The following is a 22,959-nucleotide window of genomic DNA, read 5'->3' on the forward strand; positions in this document are numbered from 1 at the left end:
CCCCCGCAAACTCTGAAGTTAATCCTTCTTAGAACTATATTCTAATTAACTGTAGAGAAGTGGCACAACGAGTAGCATTGCTATCTCACAATAAGAGATACTCTGGTTCATTTTTTTTTTTGGCTGGGATTATTCTGTATGTGGGTTTTGCCTGGGTGCTCCAGTTTCCTCTCACATTCTAAAGGAATGCAGTAGGTGTATTGTGAATTCTAAACTGTCCTTAAGGGTGAGTGTGTGTGGTTGTATGGAAGAAACTACCAACGACATTACTTCTGTTTCTTCTCTTTGCCTTGTAAACTCCATGAAAAGCAGAGGCGGCTGGTGACTTCAAATCAAAGGGGGGCTGCAGGAGGGCTGCAGGAGACAGCTGCATGGGTGGGGTCAATGGGAAGGGGTGTGGCCCAGCCAACTAGAAAAGGGAGGAGCTATGCTTAAAACCGCAAAAACTGTAAATTTAATTAAATACGCTGCCCTGGGTGCCAAACCGTCATTATGAGAGTCCAATCAAGACAAAATGAAGTGTAGAAGAAAAAAAATATTTCTATGCATTGGCTGCATGGCAGCTTACTTAATAGCTAGCTGGAAACAAAAAGGTTGTGAGGCATGAAAAAATAAATTAATTTTTAAATACATTACTGGAATGCCAGTCAAAATCAAGTACAAGAAAAACAAGCAGCATTCAGCTCAAACCACTTCTCCTTGCACTGCAGTTCTAATTATAATTTATATTCAGCTTTATTAAAGTACCAAGTAACATGCTGAAAGTAGCAATCTCTGTGATATCCTCACTTGTAAAAATGTTTCTTATCCAAAAAAGACCTGCTGCCTGACAACTAGCTCTCACTTTGTGATTTATAATGCACTTCACGTTGTCATTATTTCTGCAGTATAAGTGGAACATATCCAGTTTCCCATTAATTACATATTCATCATTCCAATTACACCTCTAATATGCCCATCCTACAAATATTTCTCTTGCAGCTCACCTTCTCATCACTGAAACAATACTATTTGTTTTATTATCTATGTAAATGCAGTCCTATCTATACATTACTAATAAAAGCCCTCCCTTAGTAAATACGCAATCATAACCACAACATTGCCACCAAACACAGCATACCTTTCCTAATCCTCTCCAGTCTTCCTCTTTACTACCTAATCTCCATCCAATTTAAACTTCAAACAAAGAACCTTGGTGCAGTTTTTGGCCAATGTTCATTTATTTTTTTCAGTACTATATTGCTGTGAGCTTTTAATTAAGCCAAAAGGAGATAGACATCCATCACATTCATCCCATCAATGTAGGTATATTCACTTATAGTTCTATTTTCTATCAGCACTCATATCTCTGCTTCAACCATATAATAACTGCCATCATCCACCATCAGCACTACTGGGGACCAAGGATATTCGTCCATTCTTTAAACAATCATTTTCAGTACATCACTACTATAAACATGTCACCCAGTCAATAAAGTACTACAAGCATTTTCAAACTGCACACCCATTTTATCCTCAATGCCAAATTTCCTCATGTTTTTACTAACAACCAGGATCAACTGAGACCAATCAATAAGTTAAGAACCTTAAAATGCAATAATCTTTACACATCACTTGCTGGCTAAAAAAAATCCAAAGCAGAAATAAGTAACCTGCCAAATAAAAAAATGAAAATATTCACAAGTAGTCCTCACATTACTACATATTTAATCCTTCATATTTTCATTGCACTTTATATCACCCCTATCCACATCTACAACCCATTTCCTACATCAAAAGGGTGATTATCCTACTTTCTTCATCTTTCACACTCACATCTTGTACATTACACATTTGTTCAGTGAAAGAAATTCTTCTTTTGGCTGCTCCCATTAGTGGTCGCCACAGCAGATCAACTGTTTCCATTTCCTCCTGTCCTCTGCATCTTGCTCTGTCATACCAACCACCTGCATATCCTCTCTCACACCACACCCATAAACCTTATCTTGGACCTTCCTCTTTTCCTGTTACCTGGCAGCTTCATCCTTAGCATCTTTTTCCCAATATACTCTGCATCCCTCCTCAGCACATGTCCAAACCAACGTAATCTTGCCTCTCTGGCTTTGTCTCCAAACCTTCCAACCTGGGCTTACCCTCTAATATACTTATTCCTAATCCTGTCCATCCTCGTCACACCCAGTGTAAATCTCAACATCTTCAACTCTGCCACATCAAGTGCAGACTCCTGCCTTTTTGTCAATGCCACTGTCTCCAACCCGTATAACATAGCTGGTCTCAATACCCTCTTATAGACCTTCCCTTTCACTCTTACTAGTACTCGTCTGTCACAAATTACTCCTGATACTCTTCTCCACCCACTCCATCCTGCTTCACCTCTCTTCCACACTCACCATTACTCTGAACTGTTGATCACACGTACTTAAACTCATTCACCTTCACCACCTCTACTCCCTGCATCCTCACCATTCCTCTATCCTTCCACTCATTCACACACACATTCTGTCTTAGTCCTGCTGACCTTCATTCCTCTTCTCTCTAGAGCACATCTCCACCTCTCCAGGGTCTCCTCCACCTGTTCCCTACTCTCACTACAGATCACAATGTCATCTGCAAACATCATAGCCCACGGGGACTGCTGTCTGATCTAGTCTGTCAACCTGTCCATCACCATTGCAAATAAGAAAGGGCTCAGAGCTGATCCTTGATGTAATCCCACCTCCACCTTAAACACATCTGTCACTCCCACCGCAGACCTCACCGCTGTCACACTACCCTCGTACATATCTTGTACCACTCTTACATACTTCTCAGACACTCCTGACTTCCTCATACAATACCACAACTCCTCTCTAGGCACCCTGTCATATGCTTTCTCTAAATCCACAAAGACACAATGCAACTCCTTCTGACCTTCTCTGTACTTCTCCATCAACACTCTCAAAGCAAACATCGCATCTGTAGTGCTCTTTCCTGGCATGAAACCATACTGCTGATCACTAATCATCACCTCCCTTCTTAACCTAGCTTCCACTACTCTTTCCCATAACTTCATGCTGTGACTGATCAGTTTAATCCCTCTGTAGTTACTACAGCTCTGCACATCACCCTTATTCTTAAAAATCCATCACCCTTATTCTTAAAAATCGGAACCAAAACACTTTCTCCATTCCTCAGGCATCCTCTCACTTTCCAAGATTTCATTAAACAATGTAGTTAAAAACTCCACTGCCATTTCACCTAAACACCTCCATGCTTCCACAGGTATGTCATCTGGACCAACAGCCTTTCCGTTCTTCATCCTCTTCATAGCTATCCTAACTTCCTCATTGCTAATCCACTGCACTACATGATTCACTATCCGCACTTCATCCAACCTTCTCTCCCTCTCATTCTCTTCATTCATCAACCCCTCAAAGTACTCTTTCCATCTGCTCAACACACACTCCTCGCTTGCGAGTATGTTTCCCCTCATTATCCTTTATCACCCTTACCTGCTGCACATCTTTACTAGCTCGGTCCCTCTGTCTAGCCAATCGGTACAGGTCCTTTTCTCCCTCCTTAGTGTCCAACCTTTTATACAACTCTTCATACGCCTTATCCTTCGCCGTCGCCACCTCTCTCTTTGCCATTCACCTCATCTCCTTGTACTCTTGTCTACTTTCTTCATCTCTTTGACAATCCCACTTCTTCGCCAACCTCTTTCTCTGTATACTCTCCTGTACTTCTTCATTCCACCACCAGGTCTCCTTGTCCTCCTTCCTCTTTCCAGATGTCACACCAAGCACCCTTCTAGCCATCTCTCTTACTAGCTCTGCTGTAGTTACCCAGCTATTCGGTAACTCTTCACTGCCACCCAGTGCCTGTCTTAACTCTTCCCTGAACATCACCTCACAATTACCCTTTCAATTTCCACCATTTGATCCTTGGTGCTGCCCTCACACTCATCCTCCTCTTCTTGATCACCAGTGTCAGCCTACAAACCACCATCCTATGCTGCCTAACTACACTTTCCCCTGCCACCACTTTAGTCTCCAATCTCCTTCAGATTGGCCCTTCTACATAAGATATAATCCACCTGTGTGCATCTTCCTCCTCTCTTGTATGTCACCCTATGTTCCTCCCTCTTGTTAAAATACATATTCATCACAGCCATGTCCATCCTTTTCGCAAAATCCACTACCATCTGACCTTCTGCATTCCTTTGCTTAACACCATACCTACCCATCACTTCCTTGTCCCCACTGTTCCCCTCACCAACATGCCCACTGAAATCTGCTCCAATCACCAGTCTCTCACCCTTGGGTACAGTCATCACCACTTCATCCAACTCACTCCAAAATTTTTCTTTCTCATCCATCGCACACCCAACTTGTGGAGCATATGCACTAACATTCATCATTACACCATCAATTTCCAGCTTCATAAACATCACTCTATCCAACACTCTTTTCACCTCCAAAACACTCTTGGCATACTCTTCCTTCAAGGTAATGCCTACACCATTTCTCCTCCCATCCACACTATGATAAAACAATTTGAAACCGCTAATACTCTTAAATTTTTGTCAAATATCTTCCAACATCCACGTACATTTCTGAAAACTTCAGACACAAAGAATTAAGATTATTCAAATATATACTTCTGCATCATCGCCTATATATTTTACCAAAACTAAATAAAATATATTATTACAGAGAACACTTGAATCTGAGCCTAACACATATCTAATTCTGTAACGATATCCTAAGTTCTTCAAGCAACAACAAAAAGAAACAAAAAAAAAATTGTGGAATTTGGCAGAATGCACTGAGTTTAGTGCAAAACTTCTGGGAAGCAATGTAATCTGCAAATAAGGTGCCACATGCAAGCAGTAGATCAGCGTACTAAAACTGCTACATGCAAGCAGTAGATCAGCGTACTAAAACTGCTACATGCAAGCAGTAGATCAGCGTACTAAAACTGCTACATGCAAGCAGTATATCAGAGTACTAAAACTGCTATCTGGCAAGGAAATCAATGACAGTCAGTAACTTACATTCGACAATAACAATCTGGTAAGAAATTAACATACAACAAAAAAAATAATAAAAACCTTTGTCATACATTGTAAGACAGTCACAGTATATTTTAGTTACTATAAACACCAGTGTTCAATTTTATTATGCCAACATTGTTTATATGCCATAGTCAACTCGCATCACTGCAGAACACTGACAATACAAAGAGGGCCACCGGTGTACTAGCCTATCCCAAACGGATAGCCTATGGTACTGAAGCCATGTTCTGTATAATGGTGATGCATTTTGCAATGAAGCCATCCCCTTTCCCTGTTAACATGTAGTCATCAGCACAGTGCTGAACATCATATTAACTTAACAAAAAAAAAAAGGCAACGACAACAGTACTCATCAGGATGATGGCACAATGCCACATACTGTTAGCATGTAGACAAATACCCCCCCCAAAAAAGCTGGAAAGTGCTTCAAACACTAATCACCTCATTCCCTAGTGTATCCAAATTCCAACAGCTAAAGCAAATCTCAATTTTCATAATATCTACACCTCTGAAATTAAAATAAATGTAGGGTGAAGTTTTCTAAGTCCTAATTAGTACATACTACTACAAAAAAATTGCAACAACACTGAACGAAGACCAAACTCAGAGGTGCCATTTACCCCGAACACTGAAGATGGCCATCAACTGAGAAGCATATTAAAATATGCTATGCCAGCAGGAAAATCAATAATTGCCAGACAAAGCCAGTAAAAAAGCAACTTGGTTTAGATTTAGATCCTAGCTGAACGAAATTCTGTCTGGATGTTAACACAAATAAAATCTGGAAGAAAAAAGATAATGTAAAGAATAAAGGAGAGGAAAAAGCAGTGGTTGACTTTGAAGACAGAGCAAGGAAGGAAATTCTGAAGTTTACAGCCAGCTCTGAAAAGTTGGAAGTGACAGACTGTATATATGCATATGCATTATGAAGGCCAGTAACAGCAACTGGACTGGTATAGCACAGCAGGACATATTAAAAGAGAGGTCACATCACATTTATATCTTAAGAAGTCTTGCATAGACCAACAATTGTGAAGATACAAACATACTAACAATAGTAAATGCTGTTAAAAAAAATGTGAGACAGGAAAGGTGTTGAAATGTTGAAACAAGAGCATTTGTAGAAAATGACAAGTCAGCTTATACCAGACAGAAACTGAACACATTTAATCTGGTCATAGGGAGTGTCAGTTAGTTGGCATGAAGTACACACTGCTATTTCCTGCAGCATTCTGCGTGTTTTTTTTTTTTTTTTTCTGGGGCCTCATCTGATTCTGTAGACAGAGCCGAATCTGGCACCTACCTCCGTTTATCTTCACTTCATAGTGACAGACTGTCAGTCTTCTCCTTTCTTTTCCTTTCTGACTTAGTGACTGCAGCAAGCCGAAAAAAAACAAAGTTGTTTAAGTACTTTTACTTTCAGCAATGCAATGGTAATGTACCTTCCCTCCATAACACAAGACAAGAAGTACTGTTTACAGGCTACTACTACTGAGTGGTTCTCGCTCTTCTCAAAAAAGAGAGCAAGAAACAATCGACAGCAACCCAGCCGTCCACGTCACGTACGTGCCTGCGGACGTGGTAGTCCAAACCCCCTTCTAGTTTGCTGTGCGGTTAAACCGCATAGACTTCTGGGCATCACATGGATGCCTTCTCTTTAATCTGGACTACTTTTACAGCAGTCTAGTTTCCAGACGTTAATTTAAAAAAAAAAACAGAAGTCGACGAGCATATGTAGTTCAAGTTCCAGGACTTGGCAAGTCGGTCAGAGTCACTTAGGAGCATAGTGCACAACACGAACAAAGTAAAAATTATTTTTTCTTATTTTTTATTCAGTATGTATGAATGTACTGCGGTGGTGGTGCTGCGGTAGCGTTGTTGCCTCACAGTTAGAAGTTGCACGTTCGATTCTCAGAGCGTCTTCTGTGTGTCGACATGCGTGAATGGGAGTTCCTTCGCTGAAGGTTGTGCGTTAGGCCCGGCAAGCCAGCACGTAAAACTCTACTGCCAATCATTAGCGGACCGGATTTCCACTGTGGCGACCCCTAACCGGGAAAAGCCGAAAGACAGTTTATTCAATATGTATGAATGTAATTGTCCATTTTTGCTGGGAGGGCTGCAGTCCGATGGCACGAGCCGCCCCTGATGAAAAGTGATGGCCATCAGCAGGGTCTCTCTGATAAAACACTGAAACATAATACTGTATAAAACATTCAATCTTTTTAGATCCAGGTTTTAAATTTGATGTTTAGCTACTTTAATTATTGTGAAGTGCATCTATACACACACAGATTTACTGGTAAATATTATGAAATGCTGCTTCCCTTAACTCTCATTACTTGTAGGCCCTCACACCACTTTCTCCAATTTGATATTCTTTACCACCTTCTCTCAACCCAACCCACTGGGTCCATCCTGCTTCAAGATTTTAACTTTCTATTCTTTTGGGCCTGTTTAAAGTAACAGTTTTGTTTTTATATTACAACTTTTTTTGTCTCAAACCAAAAAAACAATCATCTCTTTGAACATCTTTCTAAGGATATTGTTTTATTTTCCTTTACATATCACAAATAATGTGGATATTGACGCATGCGTTCAATAAACAGTTTACTGCTCTCAAGTAGAACCGACTCTTCAGGCAGACATTCTCAGAAGGTATTCTTTACTGAAAGCCTTTAGAGATTCACTAGGAATAGCCCCAGCCAAAATGCACTTCTTAAGGAGCTGTTCGAAAAGATCAATATTGCAGTAAATAATGAGCAATCAGACTTCTTACTTAAATCTAGTTTGCTACATCCCGAATACCCCCAGCCAAAACGCATCTCTTAAAGAGCTGTTCAAAAAGATCGATATCGTGGTAAATAAAGAACGATCAGACTTGTTACTTAAATCTGGTTTGCTATATCCCAAAAATTAATCTAAAGAGAGTTAACAAATGTTCTACTTTAGATGTTTAACCTTAAATAATTTTTACAATTTAATTTTAAATGTATACACCCTTAACTAAAAGGTCTGCAAATTCTCCCTAATGCAAGCCACTTATGCCACAGCCTGCTAGGTCTTAACTATTTACATTTTAACATTTAATTATGCCCATGCAGGCACAGATCATTATTAAAGTCCTCAGTCTGTACAATAACTGGGATTCTGATATTGGACAGAGAATCTTTTATCCTACTGGTCACTTTTTGCATTCCTCTGTTTTTCCTCAATCTTTCTATAGAAAATGAGAAATTCACTCATCTTCCACTGCAGAATCTTCCCTTCTTTCATAACTTTGTCAAACATGCTTCCTTTAGCTAGCAATTTTTTCAGTTAAATTACAAATGGTCTTGGCAATCTCTATCTCCTTCTTGGTGGTCTATAAACAATACTCTGTCAAATATAATTAGTCTCATGAAGTTCTAACCATATCCTTAACTTTTTTCTCATAAAATGCCAGGCAGTACATTCCCTCTTGCACTTCCGGCACATTCATTAAATCTTGGAGTCTCCCTTCAGGCTCTGTCTTACAAACTTGCTAGTTGTTAATCAATTTCTTCCTACGCTACATACAATTCTATTAACTTCTCTATTTGTTTGCAGAGTTTTCTGTAACTCAGTTATGTCTCCCTCGTGTCTGTTCAGTGCTTCTTCAATTCCTTTTAAATGTCTTTCATTTCACATGATGTAGTGTGCCAATCTCCCACTCAGCTTCATAATTTCATCATGCAGCATCTATTTTTTCTTTCACCATAGCCACTTTTATTTCACAATTTACCTCTTCCAATAAGCTACTTCGATCAGCCACACACATGATGAAGGGCATTTTTACCAGAAGATTCACTTTTCTTATTTTTCCTTCCCTTTGATAATATTTAGGTTTCAATTATGAATTAATGGCATACTTTATTATCTTTAACATAAACTGCCCGTAACACAGCTCTTACATCTCCCACATGGTTAGCCTTAGGGCATTGCTATTTCTGAGCCAGTGCTATACTGGAAGTCTTAATGGCAATACTAGAAAGGGGAGGAATAAAGACCCTTGCAATAAATACTTCAATATGCAAAATTAACTTTATCTGTATAAACAGATAGTTTGGAAGTTTGACAGTTAAATGTAGATGTATCTTTTGGTTTAAAGTTTTGCTGTCTAGTTGATTAATACTGTTATAACTCTGTCTGGCCTATGTCCAATTCCAACGTCAATACATACATACATACTGCCACACAAGAGGGTATACTTTTGTTGTAAAGCTGTGGGAATTAGGCAGCAATCTTTAAATCATGTCTCAGTGATGGCAATTCACTTGCCATAATGTTAATTTGTCTTTCATCAGTAGCAATTCACAAGTACAGTGGGAAAAGACAGTCATATATTGCAAAGCAGTGGACAATGGACTAGGAAATCTACCATGTAACAAATGGCATTTCATGGAATGAAAATTCCCTGGTCTCAGCTCCAAAGGCTGCAGTGTCCCAGAACACGTTTGCATTTAAACACTGGGCTGCAAGACTGAGTACCCTTTTTTCACATTTGAAGGGTAATTCTCTCTTCCCCACAGAGCTGTGTGGCTCTGGAGTTAGTATATACAAGTGAGAGGAGGAGTAAGGGCAAAGCTCTCTACATGGCTGGGAAACTTACTCATTACAAAAAAGCTTTTTTTGTAAAGTGTCACCCTCAGTCTCTATGGGTATGCTAGTCGATGAGCTTAGGCATATAACCTGCTGATGACAGACTAGATGAATTATTTCTCAAAACAGACCCTACAGAACCATTTGTCTTGGATATCTCTGCTGTCACAAGCAAATTCTCTTGACAATTTCTTATAGTAAGCATAAATCTAGGACATAGGTTCATAAGTGTGCACTAGGCTAATGACCCTGGAGCCTTTACAAGCCTAGCCCATAAAAAAAGTGCCCTGGGATTGTGGCACCTGACGTTAGTTCCCAGTGCCTCTATCAAGTAGAGCCACTGGAGTGATCCCAGAGGGACATAAAAATTGCAACTCTAACTAGTGTTTAATCACAAGTACATTAAATGCTATTCCATGTTAAAAACAGGCTTTTAAAAAGCTGGTCAGTAAGCAAAAGAGAATTCAAAACTTCTTGCAACTCACCAGGCAGGTCTCGATCTTCACAAGTTACTGGAACATTTGTGAACAATGTTGGCTTGGTCAATCGCATCACTGTAAAGAAAAAAAAAAAACGTGCACATTAAAAACAAAGCTGTGCAGTAGTAGTAAATTTCCTCATGTCGTCAGCTATAAAAAGTTGCAAAAAAGACCTACTGCATCACGGAAATGGTACATTCCAGTTTATTTTCACACTTAACACCTCACAAAAGTAAGTTATATGATAGAACATGCTTCCACCACAACGGTTTTGCATGAAAAGCATGTTGGCTTAAAAAGACCAGAGAAAAATGGCATAATCTCATTTTTGTCAGACGGCATAAATGCTACAAACCATGCACTGAGCAGAACACACTCAATTTAGAGCAAAAACAGCCTTTTGGTCATAATACCTCTGATAAATGGAAGTGTGCTAGAGACTAAATATGATGGCTATACAGAGCTCTGAACAAAGACCAGTAGAAAATATAGGGAGAAGTACTTTAGAGAAGTTCAAACCAATATGTAATAATATATCTGCCTGCATTTGATAGTGGATTACAGTTATTAATTTAAGGTTTGGTTACTTTTTTTTTTTCTTTTTTATATTGCATTTTGTTTCAAGTTTTTATTTCTTTTTGGAGTTTTAATAGGTTTTGGCTGGGATCCATTGGAAAAGAACTCTTTTACTGCCAGTGAATAACATCCAGCTAATTAATGGAAGGAGCTGAGAAACAGCATTCCTCATTTAACTACAAATATTTACTGGCATCTTTTAGATGTAGTGCGTTGTTTGACTTGTTGTTCCCTGCCAGACTATTGCTGATCTATGTCTGTATTTGATTTTCCCACCACCTACCCTGCCTCCTGTAGTGGTTTTAAACTTGGTGGCTTTTGAGTTATTCAAAGCTTCTTGGTTCTGATTTAAAGGACAACAATGGGATTCTATTAAATGCTTAACTTCTCTTTTTTCTCCCTATTTACTGTCCCTGCTACAAATAAACAATAAAACATTTAAAATATTATAAATTGACTGTTTCTCTCCACTAAAACAGTACGATACTGTACTGTGGTGGTTTCACTTTCTAAAAAAAAAAAAAACTTTTGTCCTGCCCTGGAAAAGCTTGCTGCAGTCTCCAATTCACTGATGTCATCAAGGCCACTGAATACAGGTAGTTTTTGCTGGCCATTAAACTCCCCAAATGGACATCACCACTACTGTCCTAAAAACCCACCCATGCTGAGATGTCACAGCTCTTGTCCTTCTCGACCCATACAGAAAGTAAAGGCTAGAACAAGGAAACAGTATGAGTCAAGTCTCCTGTTGTGAGCTGTCAATCACAGCAGGTAATAGATCAAATTACCCTTAGCACTTTAACAGCTAAGGAAGTTAGGTGTGAAGGGGAATGGGAGATAAAACAAAGTAGTATAATTCAGGCTTCACAAAAGACTGCAGTTTAGCGATTTTACAAAGCAACAGCAGTAAAAAGCACTTTGAAAGACTGTTCTGTGGCATTTCCACTGTTTGTGTTTTAAGAAGTCATTGAACAGCATGAAATATTACTAAAAAACTAGCAGTGTATGCATGTAAATCAATGCAGTAACAGGAGCTTTAGGAAGAAAGAGTGTGATGTAATTTTTAGACAAGCACTGCACTATGGGATACCTAGAGACAGACTAAACAATCAGAATTACTACAAGATGCCAGTCCCCATGTGTTCAGACTCAAATCACATATAAAAATATTTAAAAACCTGTAAATAGTCTCAGAGTAGTGTTAAAATGTAGCAAACACCAAATCATGATGAAATAAACATTTTCTTTGAGTCTGTGGGTGCAGTTCTCCTTTAAGCACTTGGGCTCCAAAGTATTTACTTTACATAAGGAAGGTTTGTGGTCTACACACTTGAGGCAGGAGAAGATAGCCTAAGCCCTTCTGAGCTGGGAAATACTGCTGTAAGTTTTACTGTGTATTTTATTGGCTAGAGGGTTAGCTTGTTTAAAAAGTTGAATCTCTGTGCTTGGGGCATTTGGCAACGTTCGGCAACAATATTGCTTGATAAGAGAGTGTTGCTGGTTTCTGCTAAACTCTACAAAAGGTAAGACTTACTTTACAACATCCATTGTTTCTGTACTTGTTTTGCACATTGTTTTGTCACAGCTGCATTAACTGACTGTTTCTGTTTTGAATATCTTCACTTTTTGACCTTTTTTATAGTCTTTAGTTAGAACTGCCTTGGTTCCAATTTAGTGAGAGTAGAGGTGACCAGAATTGCGGTGGTGGTGTTGCGGTAGCGTTGTCGCCTCACAGAAAGACGCTGTCTGGTTCGATTCTCAGCTAGAGCGTCTTCTGCGTGGAAATATGCGTAAATGGGCGTGCCTTCGTTGAATGTTGTGTGTCAGGGCTAGTAACTCGACACGTAAAAATCAACTACCAATCATTAGCGGACCGGAGTTCCGCTGTGGCGACCCCTAACCGGGAAAAGCCGAAAGACACAAACAAAGAGGTGACCAGAATTATTTTCTGGCCCAGGATTGTGTAAAGGAAAGAAGAGAGTGCTGTTTTTGATTGGCCATAGGGTATTGTCTGTGTTTTTTTCGATTTATTGAATCTCGCGTGTTATTTAAGCACTACAGTTGCAAAACACTTGGCTCAATCTATGAGCAAGCTAAAACTTACATTACCATAAGCACTGTTTTGGCAAGTGTTTTTCGCATTTGTCACAGCTGCATTAACAGAGTGCTTCTACATTGAATATCTGTACTTTTTGACCTTTTATATATTATATATATAAAAAATTTAGTTAGAACTGCTGCTCTCTGCATAGCGGCACCTAGTAGTAATCAATACAGTCACCGATATCCTGCAGCATAATTCACCACTGCAATCTATGTAGATGCCAATCTCTCACAGTGTAAGTTTCCCTTAAAATACACTTACTGTCTAGACAAATTGTTTTAACTACTACAAAAAGAAGTTATGTACTCACCATAACATTCCATCTGAGTAGGTAAACTTCATTTGTCAGCAACCTGTGGGTATCGGATCCATATCGGATCAGAGCCGGCAGCTTCAAACAGCTAAGATCCGAGCTCCAAGCTCCTCCCCTTACCCATAATCCCCTGCCATCCCTCTCTGACCTCAGATTGAGTTTGCTATAGTAAAACAACATATTACAACAAAGGATCACCTGTAACTCCTAACCTGGTGTTATCCGGAGAAAAGGACAAGGAATCCTTCTAGGACGGACTATAGGTTAGGGGGATGGAGGGGGGGTTGGTTGCTGACAAATGAAGTTTACCTACTCAGATGGAACGTTATGGTGAGTACATATAACTTCTTTATCTGAAGTAGTTAACTTCATTTGTCCATCAGCCTGTGGGACAGAGTCTTCAGCAACCCAAACTTGGGGGGGTCCCTATGGAAGGATATTCCAGAGCACTGCAAAGCCGAAGGATGCTCTCCCTCTGGAAATTAGATCCAACTTGTAATGGTTAATGAAAGTATGGGATGAAGCCCAAGTGGCTGCTGAACAAATGTCATCCAAGGAGACTCTGGAGCAAAAGGCAGCAGAAGTAGAGATCGATCGGGTAGAATGAGCGTGGACTCTTTCAGGTTCAGGTCTACCAGAACTCTTATATGCAAGAAGTATACATTGGGAAATCCATCTGGACAATGTAACTTTTGATTCTGGTTTGCCCAAAGACGGTCTTGCAAAGGATACAAAGAGTTGCTTAGATTGCCTCTGTTCAGCGGTCCTGTGCAAGTAGAATCTCAATTTCCTATGTACGTCCAGAGAATGTAATTTGTATTCACCCTTGTTTTGATAATTTGGAAAGAAAACTGGTAAATTAATAGATTGAGTAATACTGGGCTCAGAAGCAACTTTGGGTAGAAAGGAGGGATTGGTCCTGAGGGAAACTATCTTTATGGAAGACCAAGTACGGCGGTTTGGCGCAAAGGGCTTGAAGCTCCAAAACCCTTCTAGCCAAAGTGATAGCAATGAGAAAGGCAGTCTTCCAAGATAAGTATTTCAGATCCACCGAGGCTGCGGGTTCAAACGGAGGGCCGGTCAAGGACTGAAGAACAAGAGTTAAATCCCATGGAGGGACTGCGTCTTTCACCGGAGGTCTTAAGAGGAAGGTGCCTTTTAAGAAAGTCTTACATAATTTGGAAGATGCTAAGGAACCAAGGTCACTTCCCATATGATAATGGGAAATTGCAGCTAAAGTACAGTTTTGTACCTACCATAAATGTAGATGTTCGAGTGTATACCCTGCTGCAGTCATCACACTTGGGTTATTCTGCCGTCAGGCGGTCCCCCACAGTCGGACCGAATTCCAAAGTCTTGGTCCGGCGTCGGTTGCTGTCGCTTCTTCCCTGACTTCAGAGCGCCAGGGGTATATCAGAGGCATCCAAAGCCATTTTCTTCAGTTTTTCTTGCCCCAGATGTCAGGTGCCCCTAATAGGTAGGCAAAAAAATATATATATATATATATCTACATATAGCTATATGGAAAAATAAAACAAAACCCTTAGGCACAAGCAAATACACCACAGAGGTAGAATAGAATAGAGTGGTAGAGATAAGTTCAGCAAGTTCAGAGGGGATGGAGGGAGGGTAACCTGGACTGCAGCAGGGTATACACTCGAACATCTACATTTATGGTAGGTACAAAACTGTACTACGTTCATCGTGTTACCCTGCTGCAGTCATCACACTTGGGTAGAATCCCAAAGCTAAGGATGGGAGGTGGAGTCAAACAGGGTTAGAGAAGCCTAGAAGGCCCTGCAAAACTGCAGTGGCGAAGCCAGCTCTAGTCTTAGAGTAAAGTGGTAAGTGGCAATGTTTGGTGAAGGTGTGTACTGAACTCCAAGTTGCAGCTTCCGGAATATCCTTGGTTGGCACCCCCCTGAGGAAGGCTGTAGATGTAAGCTGCTGCCCTGGTAGAGTGGGGCCTTATGGTACCAGGAACTGGTTTTCCATGGTGGGTGTAGCAAAAATATATGCAATGTCCTACCCATTTGGAAATGGTCTGTTTTGAGATAGCCTTTCCTTGTGATGCTGTAGCATAGGATACAAAGATTTTCTGAAAACCTTAGTTTTATCCAAGTAGTAACATAGCTGCCTGTGAATGTCCAAGGAATGCATGAGTCTTTCTCCTTTGTTCTGTGGATTTGGAAAGAAGGTGGGTAAATGGATGGTTTGATTTAGAGCCACACTGGATACCACCTTAGGCATAAAGGAGGGGTTAGTTCGTAGAGAAACTCTGTCTGGATGAAAAATGAGGAAAGGCTCTACTACCATTAGTGCCTGAAGCTCTGAAACTCTTCTAGCTGAAGTAATTGCTAGCAGCAGGGCAGTCTTCCATGATATAAACTTTAAGTCAGCTGAGAAAGCTGTCTCAAAAGGAGGTAGCGTAAGTTTTTCCAGAACAAAGTTGAGGTCCCAAGTAGGTGTTGGTGCTCTTCTGGGAAGCCTAATGTTTTTGGCCCCTCTGAGAAACTGCCTTAGGAGTGGATGTGAAAATAAGGGAGGATCCGTGTTGTAGTGAGCAGAAATAGCTGAGGCGTGGATTTTAATAGATGAAAAAGAAAGCCCTTTGTGTAACATCTCAGTTAAATATTGCAGAATCTGAGGTATGTCAGGCTGAAGGGTATTTTGGCCTTTAGCTTGGATCCAGGCGCAAAACCTTTTCCATTTGTCTGCGTAGGCTTTCCTGGTGCTGGGCCTCCTGGTCTCCAGAATAACATCCATAACAGCTTGTGAGAGAGGAGTTGGCTGGTTGCTTAGGTGATTTGCCATGCAGCCAAGTTTAAGGTTTTGAGCTGGCTGTGTAGAATCTGATTGTCTTGCTGTGTGAGCAGGCGGGTAATTTGTGGTAGAATCCATGGTGGGCCCTGGGCCATATTCCTTAATAGTGGGTACCAGTGCTGGCGTGGCCAGTCTGGGGCAATGAGTATCATTTGGGGTCTCTACATCCTGACTTTCAGTAGCACCTTTGTGCGAAGGGGTAATGGAGGAAAGGCATATACTGTTAGCTTTTTCCAAATGAATGAGAGTGCGTCCACTTTCCAAGCTTGATGGTGAAAAGTCCTTGTGCAAAATTTTGTTAGCTGATAGTGTTGAGGGCTGGCAAACAGGTCTATGTCTGGGAGCTCCCATTTTTGAGCTATCATTGCGAATACTTCTGGATCCAGTTTCCACTCGTGGGGATCCATGATGTTTCTGCTTAGGTCGTCTGCCAATGTGTTCTTTTTTCCTGGCAGGAATTGAGCTTGTAATTGAACTTGGTAAGCCAGTACTGTGTTCCACAAGGTCAATGCTTGTCTGCATAGAGGGTAGGAGTGCCCCCCCCTTGTTTGTTTATGTACCACATTACTGTAGTGTTGTCTGTCCTTATGATAAGCTGTCCTGGATGTAAGAGGTCCTTGAAGGTCAGAGCATTTTGTACAGCTAGCATTTCTTTTTGATTGATGTGCAGATTCCATTGATCTGCTGTCCATATGCCTTGAACACACCGTCCTGCCATGTGTGCCCCCCAGGCATAGTCCGATGCATCTGTTGTCATAGTTTGCCTGGCTGGGGGTAGGGTGAAAGGCTGACCCTTGTTGAGGTGACATGCCTGTGACCACCATAGAAACTCCTGTTGAAGACAGGGAATGAGAGGCATCATTGTTTCCAAGCTGTGGCTGTGTTGAGTCCATACGCTTTTTAGGTACCAATGTAATTTCCTCATATGCAGTTTTGCAAATGGTATTAGTAGTATGCAAGATGCCATGAAGCCCAAGGCCTGCAGAATTTTTCTTGCAGGGAGTTGGGTCTTTGTTGCCATTGTTCTGAAGTATTGAGTTAATTGTAGTTGTTTGTCTGGCGTCAGATAAGCCATCTGGACCGTTGTATTCAAGCTGGCACCCAAGAATGTCATATTTTGTGAGGGCACTAGTTTTGATTTCTTTTCGTTTACTGTGTACCCTAGGCAACTTAGAAGATGTTTTACAAAAGCCAGGTGTTGTAAGAATGTCCTTGCTTTCTGCTTGGATGAGACAGTCGTCCAGGTATGGGTATATTTGAATTCCTCTTTGTCTGTAGTATGCAATTACTGGTGCCAGGTATTTTGTGAAGACCCTGGGCGCAGTAGGTAAGCCAAAGGGCAGTGCAGAGAATTGGTAGTGGGTTGAACCTGCAATGAAACGGAGGTATCTTCTGCAATTTTGTCTGATAGGGACATGCAGGTATGCCTCCTTGAGGTCCAACGTTACTAGCCAAGCTTTCTTGCCCAACATGGGAAGAAGCTGCTGTAGTGTTAGCATCTTGAATTTGGGTACTTGCAAGAAGGTGTTTAAAATTGAAAGGTCCAGAATGGGTCTCCAAGCATTGTCCTTTCTGGGGACTAGAAAGAGCCTTGAGTAAAATCCTTGGCCTTGCTCCTGTGTAGGTACCAGATGAATGGCTCTCATGTCCATGAGAGCTGTAATTTGTTTTTGTGCCTTTGCCCATTGCTTTTGTGGCAGGTTTGGCATTCCTTTTATCCTTGGCAAGGTGTGGAAATGGAATCTGTATCCGTGTAAGATAATGTCTAGGACCCATTTGTCCTTTGTGACGATGCGCCAGTTGTCTGCAAAAAGTGCTAATTTTCCTCCCAAGGGAGCTGCCAAGAGAGTTTTGCTTGGCAGTTTGAGGTTTAAGTCATTGTGTTTGCCTTCTAGTAGTTTGGGACCTATCTTCTCCTCCCTTCTGTGTTGCAGTGCCCCATTGGCAAGGTTTGTGAGGGATTTGTGCTTGTCCTCTGCCCCTTGGGCGCCTGTATTTACCCCTCTGTGGTCTGTCAGAAGCTGGAAAGGACCAATTTTTTGTTGGCCAATTTCTGCTGAAGCGTGGGGGCTGTAGCTGTAAGAAATCTTTGACGGTCTGCATAGATTTAGCCTTATCCTCCAATTTCTTTAAAACCTCCTCTGCTTTAACCCCAAATAAGACATCCTGCTGTAAGGGTGCATCCAGTAACTTTGCTTTAACAAGATCAGGCAGAGATTGTGCCTTTAACCAAGCATGCCTACGTATAACAGACCCAGTAACAGCTGCTCTAGAGGAAGCTTCCAAGGCATCAAAATCACATTGTAAAGTATGTTTGCCCACCTGTTCAGCTGCATGCAACAGATCTTGCATTTCCTTGAATTCAGACTGTTGAGGGTGCGTGCCCATCTTTTGTTTTATTTGAGACATTAGGAATTGCTGGTATTTAAGCATGTGAAATTGACAATTTAGTGCTCTCATAGCTAGAGTAGCTGAGGTGTAAACCTTCTTCCCCCACCTATCTACTCCTCTGGAGTCCCTTTCTGAGGGTACAGGATTTTTAGCCATAGAAGCCTTAGCCCCTTTGGGACCCTGGGAGATTGTCTCTGGATCAGCAACAGGGCTTTTGTAAAGGAATTTGTGTGAGTCAGGCACTCTATAGTATCTATCTGGTTTGGCTGGAGCAGGAGGCAGAGAATCTGGATTTAGACTAGATTCTAAGAAAACATCATCCACAATGTCCAAAACTGGGGGGATAGCAAGTGGTCTGTGCTGGGGGAGTAAAAGAAACTCTCGGAGCCTTTTCTTTGAGTCGGAGTAGTCCTGACCTTCCCAGTGGAAATGTTCCCTCATGGTATGTAAGGTTTCCCCAAAGGAATAATCTTCAGGGGGAGAAGCTGAGGGAATTGAGTCTTCAGCATCAGAATCTTCATAAGGGGGAAAGGAATAATCCTGTTCCTCAGAGGAGCCTGAGGAAACAGACACTTGATCAGGAGGCATAATCCTCCTCTTGTCTAGGCCTTTTGTCGGGGGGAGGGGGGGTTGGGAACCCCTGATCAAAGAAATCAAATATTCAGCCATTTTAAGCATCTGTTTCTTAGGCATAGGGCCTTGACCTGGAGACTGAAGTGTAGGCTTTTTTTTTGGTTTTAGAGGAGTCTTAAACTTAGCATAAGAATTTATGGTGAGAGTAGTCGGTCTGAAGACACCTTCAAAAACCGAAGATGTTTCTACAGCACCGGCTTCTCCTACTGCAAAGTCGTCTGTAGGGCCTAAAGAAAATGGCTGCGTCGGCCTAGAACTCTCTGCTGGGGGATCCAAAGCGGTCTGGGGATCCAATTCAGTGGTAGCCAGGGGCTGCGTAGGTGCCTCACTGAAAACCGGAGAACCGGCGACCAGCCCAGCCAAGGCCTCTGAGTCTGGTTTGGATCTAGGCTGCCTGTCTTTATCTTTGCATTTTTTATGCACGCCGGTAGTCGGTTGCTCCGACGGCATAGTGTAATTAAATTTTCTATCGAAGCAGTGTTGTGCGAAATCAAAGCGTCGCTTTATAGTTCGCTTATTGAACCTAGCACAAAACCGACAACCAGTGACGTCGTGGTCTGGGCCTAGGCAAGGTATACAAAAAGAATGAAAGTCTTTATGAGGTATTTGTTTCCCACAAGAAATGCAATTGTTAACTTTTTCTGACATCGGACTGAGGCAAGAAAAGGTTCCCCAACGGGGTACTTAGCTTTGAAGACTTCGGACTGAAACTCGATTCGAAAATCTCAGGTTTCGGCCGACCGGCAGTTGCAAACTGCTTCTGCTTCGGGCACCGCGCGGCAAGAAAGACTGAAGAAAATGGCGTCAGATGCCTCTGATATACCCTTGTCGCTCTGACGTCAGGGAAGAAGCGACAGCAACAGACGCCGGACCAAGACTTTGGAATTCGGAACGACTGCGGGACCACCTGATGGCAGGATAACCCAAGTGTGATGACTGCAGCAGGTTAACACGATGAACATCTGGACTTTGACCGTGGAAGAGCTAGCACCTTGGTCGAATAAGGTCGACAAAAATTCTAACACCACTGGTATGGGAGCTGTAAAAGGATCCAAATTTCTATGCTCCACCCAAATAGTAAAGAGTTTCCATTTGCTGTTATAAACCTTTCTCGTAGAAGGTTTATGAGCGGCCACTAAAATAGCCTTAACAGGGGACGAGATACTGGGAGTCCTAACTATTACTGGAACTGGATCAGCCAAGCAGTGAGCTTGAGGTTGTCCAGGTTCGGAGTTGGTAAACCCAATGGGTGAGAGATCAGATCTGGGGTGGGATCTAGAATCCATGGAGGATTCACTAGATGAGACCATAGACATGGGAACCATGTTTGACGAGGCCAGAATGGGGCTATGAGGATTACTCTGCTCCCCAACCGACGGGCTTTCTGCAAGAATTTTAGGATTAGGGGAAGAGGGGGATAAGCATAAAGTAGACCGGATGGCCAAACATGCACCAGAGCGTTCTGGGGGATTCCCCTGGTGGGGGAATTAGAGCGAAGTAGTCGCTGCACTTTGCGTTCGAAGGAGACGCAAAGAGATTGCAGCAACATTGACCCCACTTGAGGAAGATTTGCTTCGCTATTCTGGGGTTCAGAGACCACTCGTACGGCTAGAGGATGGTTCGACTCAGCCTGTCTGCCAAGATGTTCGACCGACCCGAAATATGCATCGCTATGAGAAAGTGGTTGGTGGAGATCGCCCATTCCCAAACTCTCATGGCCTCTCGACAAAGTGGGTAGGATCTGGTTCCCCCCTGTTTGTTGATATACCAGACCACTGACATGTTGTCTGTCTGAATTGCAACTGTCCCCAAGGGAAGAAGGGCTTGGAGTGCTTGCAATGCCAAAAGCACCGCTCTCATCTCTGGGACATTGATATGCAATAAGGTCTCTGAATGGGTCCACCTGCCTTGGACGGTTCTGCCCATACAGTGCCCCCCATCCTAGGCGAGAAGCATCCATGGTCACCGTGGTTAGAGGTGGGGACATAGAAAAGGGGCGCCCTATCTGGAGGTCCGGTGATTGGAGCCACCAGAGCAGGGAATTCCTGCAAGCCCTGCTGAGGGGCATAGGTGCACTCAGCGGGCGTAGCAGGATGGACCATTGAACCTGCAAGGTCCACTGTAGTACTCAAGTTCAAGCACGCTAATGGTAGCAGATTGATCGTGGCCGCCATGGAACCTAGAGCCCTCAGAACCAATTCCGCTGGAGGAGCAGAGGATTGTAAAAGGGCCAGTAAGTGGAGCTTCAGTGTACGAATCCAGTCTGGAGTTAAGAAGACTCTCAATAGGTTTGTGTCTAATCTGGCTCCTATGAAGTCTAAGATCTGGGTTGGATGAAAGGAAGATTTGTTGAGGATGATTGTGATTCCCAGCAGAGAGGCCAGGTGGAGAAAGTAATCTCTTGCTGAACATAGTAGATGCCTGTTGGGGGCGGTCAGGAGCCAGTCATCCAGGTAGGGAAAGACCTGTATACCCTGGAGTCTCAGGTGGGCCGCTACTACTGCCAAAATTTTGTTCTCACCACAGCCCCCAAGGTGTTCACCAAAGGGGAGGGCCCTGAACTGGTAGTGACAGGCTCCTAGCCGGTAGCGGAGAAACCTTCTGGACCATCTGTCCATCAATATGTGGTAGTACGCATCCTTGAGGTCTATCGAGCACATCCAGTCGTTCTCCTGCACGAGGTGGAGGATGGATTGAATGGTAACCATCTGGAACTTTTCTTTGGCCACTGATAGGTTTAGTAAGGACAGGTCGAGGATTGGCCTAAAGTCCCCCGTCTTTTTTTGGCACCAGAAAGAACCTGGAGTAGAAGCCTGATCCGGACTGGTCTAGGGGGACGCGCTGGATCGCTCTTTTTTCTAGCAGCTGCTTTATTTCTGCGGCTGCTGCCACCCTTTGATTGGGTGGGACATCGGGGAGGCTCCGGGGTCTGGGCGGGGGATTCAAGAAAGGGGGTTTTGTAACCTCTGGACATGATTTGAAGCACCCAGCGATCTGTTATAATGGACTCCCAAACTGCTAGGTGCCTCGAGAAACGCCCCCCGACTGCCTCCAGAGTGGAACAGTCGGGTAACCCTTCAGGGCTGCTGTGCGGGCCGATCCGAAAAGGGTTTTCTCGACCCAAAATTCTTCGGTCCCCCTCTGCCTTTGGGCCGGCGTCCACCTTGTCCTCCTCTGCCTCTGAAGGACGAGGGGTCCGGAGCGAAACGGGACTGTTGAGACTTCAGGAATCGCATCTTCTTCTGTCCCCTTTGGTTCCTGGAGAAGGACCTCTGGGGAGCCGAGAAGCGGACTCCGATGGCAGACAACGTCTTCCCGTCTTTCTCGCTCTGGACCAGTGTGTCACAGATGGTCTTGCCAAAAAGCAAAGAACCGTCAAAAGGGGCATTTGCGAAGGATGCCTTGAAGGGTTCCGCAAAGTCGCAGAGGCGGAGCCAAGTGTGTCGTCTCAAAACAACGCCCGCTCCACTAGCTCTAGCGGCTTCTTTCGTAGCATGGGAGAGGAGCCGCATAGAAGTGTTCAAGATGGACTTGAGTGGCCATTCGAGCTGAGAACACCTTCTTATCCTCAGTCGACATGGACACTGGGGGCGACCTGGTGTATTCCTTGATGAGATCCCGCTGGAGTCGTATGACGTGTGCCATATAGTTCAGCGACCTCACCGCAAAGGTAGCTGAAGCGAACATCCGCTTCCCCAGGCGGTCCATCATCAGAAACTCCTTGTCGGGAGGATGGACCGAGGAACTCTCCTGGGCTAGTTCCCTCTTGGTGGCAGCCGCCACCAACATGGCATCTACAGGAGCACCCTTGCTCCATACTGCCCCATCAGTGGGGGGGCTAAGGATTTTATCCGGCCTCTTTGGAATGGGCTCAACTGTGTCCGGTTCCTTTCATGCCCTGGTAGTGATGAGATCTACAAGGGGATCGGCGGGAGGGGACACCCAAGAGGTAGATGGGCCTGCGTCA

General features: G+C 42.9%; 1 protein-coding gene across 5 annotated transcripts in view; it reads right to left on the reverse strand.

The window, feature by feature from the left end:
* Positions 1 to 22,959, reverse strand: part of LOC122794710 (trafficking protein particle complex subunit 13) — a 1,187,860-nt gene that overhangs the window by 874,079 nt on the left and 290,822 nt on the right. For all 5 annotated transcript variants that reach the window (XM_044063354.1, XM_044063358.1, XM_044063357.1 and 2 more), the window contains one exon: positions 10,159 to 10,227. In XM_044063354.1, coding sequence (XP_043919289.1) covers positions 10,159 to 10,227 — 69 coding nt within the window. The remainder of the gene's footprint in view (positions 1 to 10,158; positions 10,228 to 22,959) is intronic.

The sequence above is a fragment of the Protopterus annectens genome, chromosome 2.part1, assembly GCF_019279795.1.
Source record: "Protopterus annectens isolate FY-2018-M chromosome 2.part1, PAN1.0, whole genome shotgun sequence".
NCBI lineage: Eukaryota > Metazoa > Chordata > Ceratodontiformes > Protopteridae > Protopterus > Protopterus annectens.